This window comes from Cynoglossus semilaevis, chromosome 5, assembly GCF_000523025.1.
Source record: "Cynoglossus semilaevis isolate Cse_v1.0 chromosome 5, Cse_v1.0, whole genome shotgun sequence".
Classification (NCBI taxonomy): domain Eukaryota; kingdom Metazoa; phylum Chordata; class Actinopteri; order Pleuronectiformes; family Cynoglossidae; genus Cynoglossus; species Cynoglossus semilaevis.
Window position 1 is genome coordinate 15,695,274 of NC_024311.1, and position 7,102 is coordinate 15,702,375.

Below are 7,102 nucleotides of genomic sequence, written 5' to 3' on the forward strand. Positions count from 1 at the left end.
TAAACACCACTGAATATTTTAAACAGCTCATTCACTTTTATGGAAAATTCCAACCTACTCTTCTCTTGAGGAACAAACATCTGTGTTTGTCTTACCAGCAGTTGTATTACTAAGTAGGTGACTGTGATTTACTGTTAACTATTGTGCCTGTGACTGATTTTTTTGGAGCCTGGTCATGTTATTTTTTCCCCTCTCAATTAAATTTCAATCAAATCACACTGTGACAGCTAGTCACACAGTGGGTCCTATTGTTATTCTGCGGTTTTAATCGAAAAGTTAAAAATACAATGTATTCCCCGACATAATTTCTCCAGTGTGGTCACAGTCTTCATGAGACTGACACACTGTATGGTTTGTGGCTCCGCCAGATGTTCTTACAACACTGTAACAGTGTTATTTCTTTTTCATCTGCTGCATATTTCTGCTCAGACCATGACTGCTTTAAGCAGCGCTGTGGTAGTGTTTGTCCACTTTACAGGGTAATGTGATACTGACACTGTTGGCATAGTATAGTCCTGTGCCTCACCCTGCCCGCAGAGTCCATTGTGTTCAAAAAAATGTACAATCACAGTGTGTCATGGAGGTGTGTCCCCTCCTGGTTTAATACTGTGTGTCTAGGTCAGGATGTTTGTAATCAGAGGAGTAGATTAGTACCCTCCAGTACACGAGCAGCTCTATAGACATATCATTTTCCCAGCAGGCTCTCATTACGGTACTGCCTCAGTTTAATGAGGTAGCACTGCAACCTGGGGTCAGACAAAGCCCTCTCATTCTGTTCGTCTGTTTTACAGTGAACACAAACTCACTCCAGCTCCAAGTTAATTTACTGTGTGTCACAACACAAAGCCTTAAATATCCACAGCGGTATAATCTTCTGGTGTATGCATGCTTTGGTGTGTGTTCACCTGAGGAGGGGTTCAATAATTAACCCAAAACTAAACAAGAGGATGAAGCTATGGCTGTACAGAGAAAAAAAAGAACCCCTTGCTCATTGTTTGTGAGGCAGAGGTTATTAGGTTTCTCTCTCCGTATGTGCAGAAGGAAGAAATTGTACCAACTCGATTTTGACTCATTCCATTTCTGCTGACAGATAACATTGCCTTTCTTTCATCAAAAAGTTCCCCTTCATGCATTTCTACACCATCTGGCTCTGTTTTTATTCTACTCTGTGCCTGCTACACTTTCTCACAACCTTTTCAGACCCTGCCAAAAAAACTATTCTCAGAACACATGTCTGAATAGAGGTGGACTATGGTGTTACACAAGTTTTCTCCCTATTGAAGTTGGCCCTCTGCCAGATGACATCAGCGAGAACAGTGAAGAGCTCTGTGGTACTTATTTTTAATCTCTTTATGTTGTTATCTGTGGTTAAAGTAGAGAGGAAACAAAGGCTGCTCCTCTACTTTCAGCCAGGTCTTCAGGTAAATGGTGTTTTTAATGAAAAAACCCCAAAACAAACTCACTGTTAACTACGAAGTATGGCTATTTGGTTTAATTTAGATAATCAGAGTCTGCTAAGTTAACCTACTTACGCTTGTTTCTCAGCAGACAGTTCACATGTCTGGACAATGACTCACCACTGTGTTGTTCTCAGAAGTTCTAACTTTGCACACAAGAGCTGTGAGGCCCAGTGCCAACAGTAACTGTTTAAAAAATAGGATTTTACGTGAGGCATCTTTGAGCGACCCCTGATTTACCTTACTTGACTCATCTCCTCTTTAACTAACCATAGGGAAGCCCTCCTGTGCCCTTTGACTCCCACTTCTGCTCTGTTTTGACCCCAGAGCCTCATCCATCTCCGCCGCCATCGCCTGCTGAAAAACCTCCTCTGTCTATGGGCAGAAACTGTCAAGTGAAGTTTATTACAGTGAGGCAACACCCTGTGTTTCTTTTGCTCCAACAGAGAAGGAGAACCCATACGAGGATGTAGATCTGAGGCGGAAAAGTATGGGCCGGAAGTACTGTATGTCAGAAAGCAGCAGATCTTGGACAGCCCCAGGCATCATCCTAAACTCTCCACCTCAGGTATGAGACCAGCCTATTGGCATCTACAGCACTGCCCTGGTTTCATTAAATAAACAGACTTGTTTTTTTTTAATGGCTGCAACTTGATGCGTCTACAAACGTGTAAAATCTGGACATGATTATTGAAGGTGTTTTGGTTGTGTTCAACAAAAAGTCAGAGATGGATGATGTCCAAGAAACCCATGGTTACAGTGATGAGGTTTTACTGTATTAATTAGTTAATAAAATAATTTGTGCACCCTTTTGTCTGTAGTGGTGATAGACAGGTTGACAGACAGAGGCTCAGGCGGAAGGGGTTTCAGTGTTGTGGTGAAAATAGAAAAATGTAGTAGAATTCACCTGAAAGAATGGAGAGAATGAAAGTGAGTAGTTGGAACAAAACACGTGAATGAGAAAAAGTCGAGATACAAGGAGTAGAGTTGCTGAATGTGTGTGTTCAAGTGCCTAGTGTGAGTTCAGAAAACCAAAGAAATAGACAGTTCTGTAAGAGGTCAATAACAGGGTACTGTTAGGGTTCACTGGGTGGACATGAAGAATTTGCCAGAGTGGTTTTGTGACAGATAAATCAAAAGGATGGTTGACAAGATGATAACCTGATATGATGTTTTAAAATACTGTTGTTTCAATAGCACAAAGCTATGTTTTAGTGGCAGGGTTTACACACAGATATTTTCACTGAAAGAATCCATGTTGGTGGAATGGTACAGTATGGACAAACACAGAGGAGAGATAGTGGATTTATAAGAGAAAAGGTTGTTCCTAACTAAGCTTTTTGGTAGGAGAAAAAGGAAAGGAAACTTAGGAAAGGAACTGATTGGTTAACAGGTTGTTTAAAAAAACTAGAAAGTACACAGAGCTTCTCAGCATTTTTAGTAAAGCCATTCCTAAGATAGTATTTGGAATAAACTGCATGCATTGTACTGACTTACATCTGGAATTAAATAAAAAAATCTTTATTGATGATATTTCCATTTTTGATCAGTTACCATCTAAACCCAGCAGCCAGTCACTCCGCCTGGTTGGTCAGAGCGATGGAAAGAGCCATCGGTTGTCACAAATATCTAAACGCTACAGCCACGACGAACTGCTGCTTCATCCTCAGCTGGGTGTATCATCATCACCCTGTGGTCTGCTGGATGACACCCTCTGTAGCACTAGTGACTCCCTGGGCACACACAGGCACTGGAAGATTCCTAAGGTACGGTGACTTCTGCTATAGCTCCTTTTAAAATGGCCCAGGTCTGTAGTTGTGTGTAGAGCTCCAGCTGTGTTCACTGTTCCCTCTATGCTTCGTAGACCAGATCAGGTTTTTACTGGAGCCAGGCCAGTTCTGAAACATGGGTGATCTCTCATCCAGTTTTTTAATATTAGCTGCGTTGATGCGTGTAATTACTGTATGGGTTTAAGACCTCATTGTTCTCAACAACTCACCTCTAAGTTTTTCAAGAAGACCTGAGGCACAAGTAAAATATTTGTCAACTATTTCTTTTGGCCAGGTGTAGCCCTGACTGTCTCTGTGTTTCTGATCCAGAGAAACAAAAATCAAAATTTCCGCAAAGGAAAATGTTCTAATTTCTTTTCACAGCTGGTTCAGAGGATCAACTCCATCTACTCCACCAAACGTGGGAAGAAGAGGCTGAAGAAACAGTCTATGTCCAATGTGGAGACTGCATCACTGAGAGGTGAGACTTCTCTCTTCCCTGTGTCCTGTGGACAGATGATTGAGAAAATATTGCGTTTGAGCCACCTTCTCTTTCCCCTTCTTCTCTCTTTCTTTGCCCCTTTCGTGACACAAACACTTTGGTGAAATTGCCATTTGACCCGTAGAAAACATTCCTGTCTCTTGTCTCATGTCTCCAGATGACAACAGTGAGAGTGAGAGTGACTCTGACGACAGGTTCAAAGGTGAGTGTTCACGGTGTTTACTCACCGCACTGAGGTGTTACGTTTCGCAGCCTTTTCCCACATATATTTTAACAGCTCTTGTGCAATGGCTTGCCATGGCTTTTGATTTAATAATCTATCTTGGATCAGATGAAGACCACAAAAATTTAGATTTTCCTTACTATGCACATTGACCACACATTTATCACATTTAAATCCAGAAATGAATAGTTATGACCTTAAGTGAATTTGCTGCCTTTGTTTGCCAGTAGTTTTTGAAGATTTTTTTTCTGATTGCTAAAGTGTAATACTGCAAAGGCAGATTTGTTTTTTATTATTTAACTTAAGTGGAATTGTTGTATGTATTGATGTTAATTTGTCTTTTTAGCTCACACGCAGCGGCTGTTGAAACTGCAGTCCATCCTTCGACAAGCCCCCAGCTACCGCACACTGGAGCTGCAACTCATCGAGTGGCAGGAGAGAGAGCTCTTTGAATACTTTGTGGTTGTTTCGTTGAAGAAGAAACCCAGCAAAAACTCTTATTCCCCTGAGGTCTCCTATCAGTTCCCTAAGGTAAAAGGTTCCTCTGTTGCTCCTCGTACATTTACCCCGGCAATAAATCTAAGTCAATAACATTTTTCACATAAAGCACATACTATTATATTAGAAATAGAAAAAAATGAATAAACATTTTAATTTTGATTTATCATATACATTTCAAATTGTTAAATCTTACTCTGTAAGCCCTTAGAGGCAAGGACTTGGATTGCAATTTTTGACCTTAACTTATATATTGCCTCTGCAAAATACATGGGTATTGTGCATCACTTTTAAGGTAATTTTGTCAAATCTTTACCTGTGCTTTGACTTATTTCTCACAGATCAGATTGTTATCATGAGCATTACTTTTAAGATAAACTAAAAGTCTACTTCAGCACCACATTTTTCTCTGTGTCTAAGTTCAACTACATTTTTCCTCCCACATAATCATATTACTAACATCTCATGAAGTTGGAACAGTACTGGTACATATATTACTGAGGTATAACACATTGTAGTGTTTGTATTTAGAGTGTACTTCCCTTAAGATGTACATGAAGTTTTCCAAAGTCAACTTTCTAAATGTGTTGTCTATTCTTTCATGTATCTCCAGTCTTCTTCTTTTAGCTTTAACCTTGTATGAGAAATATTATACAGGTCACTGGCTGTGTGACTGATATTTATCTGCAAAGTTTTCTAAAAAAAAAGCCAACAGAGTTGTTTGAAGGAGAATAAAAAGACCGGAACTTTCTTAACGTCACCTTCTCCTCTCTCCTCTTTCCTTCTGTCCTCTTCCTCTCTCCTCTCCTGTCACAGTTAGAGAGGCCCACCAAGCAGATGAGGGAGGCAGAACAGAGGCTCAAAGCTATTCCTCAGTTCTGCTTTCCAGATGCCAAAGACTGGAGCCCTGTCTCTGAGTACAGCAGGTATAAACATTCATCTGTAATATACACTGTCAGACTTAGGAAATTTATTAAAAGGTACAAGAGAAATAGTACGTGTATTTTTAGTGCTAGAATCCTGGTATTTATTTTACCTCTTCCTCCAAAGCATTTATCATTAAATTTGTCTGCGTACAGTATACACCTAAAACTTCACTACTGTAGTAGAACCTTACAGAGGACTTTGCTGGCCTCTACTTTATTCCATGTTTGTGTATGCACAGTTGTCTCCAGTGTTTGCTTTTTTTCTCATGTGTGTACATTTTGTGCTCTTATTCAGCGAGACCTTCTCCTTCATGTTGACTGGGGAGGATGGCAGCAGGAGGTTCGGGTACTGCAGACGCCTGCTGGTAATCCACCGTTGCCTCTCCATCTTCTCATTTCTCCCTTAACCCTGCGGTGCTGTTTGTGGTGATACTGAGTTTTATGTGACCCCGCTATAATGGTTTCCTGTTGAGTCAGTGATCTGTGTCATGATCATCCGCCGTGGCAGCAGGAAGAAGATCATGTAATTTAAAACAACAGATAAAAGTACGCTTACACTGAGGAGAGTACATACCTCTGTCAAGCACAAATAATTCAAGCGCAGCTCTGTGCAAAGTGCATTGAAAATAACGGGGGGGGGAGGGGGGAAATGTAAATTATATAACTCTATACTCCAACTAAATATAGCACCACAGGGCTTTGATACATATATTTTTTACATACATAAAAATACTAGTGTATTTTTCCTGCCTTGTGCCTAAACAAAGCACCAAGTGTGCTCCAACGTCCTTCCGTAGCAGTCATCCTGCTAATGAATAACAGACCAACACACAGTGCCTGATCTACATTTTCACCTTAGTCTAAACTCGACTAGTTTAAGAATTGTTAAAAAAAAGGAAGCTAAGAGAAAAAGTGAGTCATTGATTATTCTAGCAGCTGATCAGGAAAATGTTCCAGGGACGTTTCATCTTTCTGTTGTTGTTCAAGTCTGCCCAGGAAATACCTATGTTCAGCAGCCGTAACAGGAACATCTGCAATAACATAGATTCAAACCGTGTTGCTAACAGTTGAGCTGCAACACAAATATGTGATTAGTGGTTAGCGTTTACTCATGTAAATGCGTATGTACTTTGAACTTCATATAGCAACAGTACAAAGGAGGAATAACTGCATACGGTCCCAGTGGAGTGGACACTGCAGACATTCAGTCATTGTCATGAAGTCAGTAAAAATATCTCTGACCAGTTCCATTTAACAAGAGTTTCTCAGACCAGACTGGAAGAAGAGAAACCAAGAAAAATCCAAACATTGTCATTGTGAAGCTTTTCCTCTTCATAATGAGTCCGGGAAGTGCTTTGAAGTTTATTTCTTTTGTTGAGTTTCCCATTTTACTTTGTGGGTAAAGACCACGACAATGTGGGATTCAGTGAATGTGGCGAATTGAGTATGTTTTACTTTAAACTACTGTGTGTGTTTACAGTAGAAAGTATACTGTATGTACATGTGAAGTATAAGCTGTGCATCCTGGAAGTTCTTTGAGAGTTTTTATTCTGATCTACCCCACTGATGTGAACTCCACGATAGAGCAGAATGAAATGAAGACAGAGGAAGAAGTGAGCTGCTCTCCTCTCACTAACTCTGTTTGCTCCCTGCTGTCTGTCCAGCTGTTGGCAGTCATAGAGCATTCCTGAGGCCTGGACTCAAGCACCACATAGTTGATTTAATCA

General features: G+C 40.4%; 1 protein-coding gene across 2 annotated transcripts in view; it reads left to right on the forward strand.

The window, feature by feature from the left end:
* Positions 1 to 7,102, forward strand: part of dennd2b (DENN domain containing 2B) — a 37,466-nt gene that overhangs the window by 19,349 nt on the left and 11,015 nt on the right. For both annotated transcript variants that reach the window (XM_008310766.3, XM_008310765.3), the window contains exons 5-11: positions 1,904 to 2,025; positions 3,008 to 3,223; positions 3,611 to 3,707; positions 3,886 to 3,930; positions 4,298 to 4,482; positions 5,266 to 5,375; positions 5,671 to 5,740. In XM_008310766.3, coding sequence (XP_008308988.1) covers positions 1,904 to 2,025; positions 3,008 to 3,223; positions 3,611 to 3,707; positions 3,886 to 3,930; positions 4,298 to 4,482; positions 5,266 to 5,375; positions 5,671 to 5,740 — 845 coding nt within the window. The remainder of the gene's footprint in view (positions 1 to 1,903; positions 2,026 to 3,007; positions 3,224 to 3,610; positions 3,708 to 3,885; positions 3,931 to 4,297; positions 4,483 to 5,265; positions 5,376 to 5,670; positions 5,741 to 7,102) is intronic.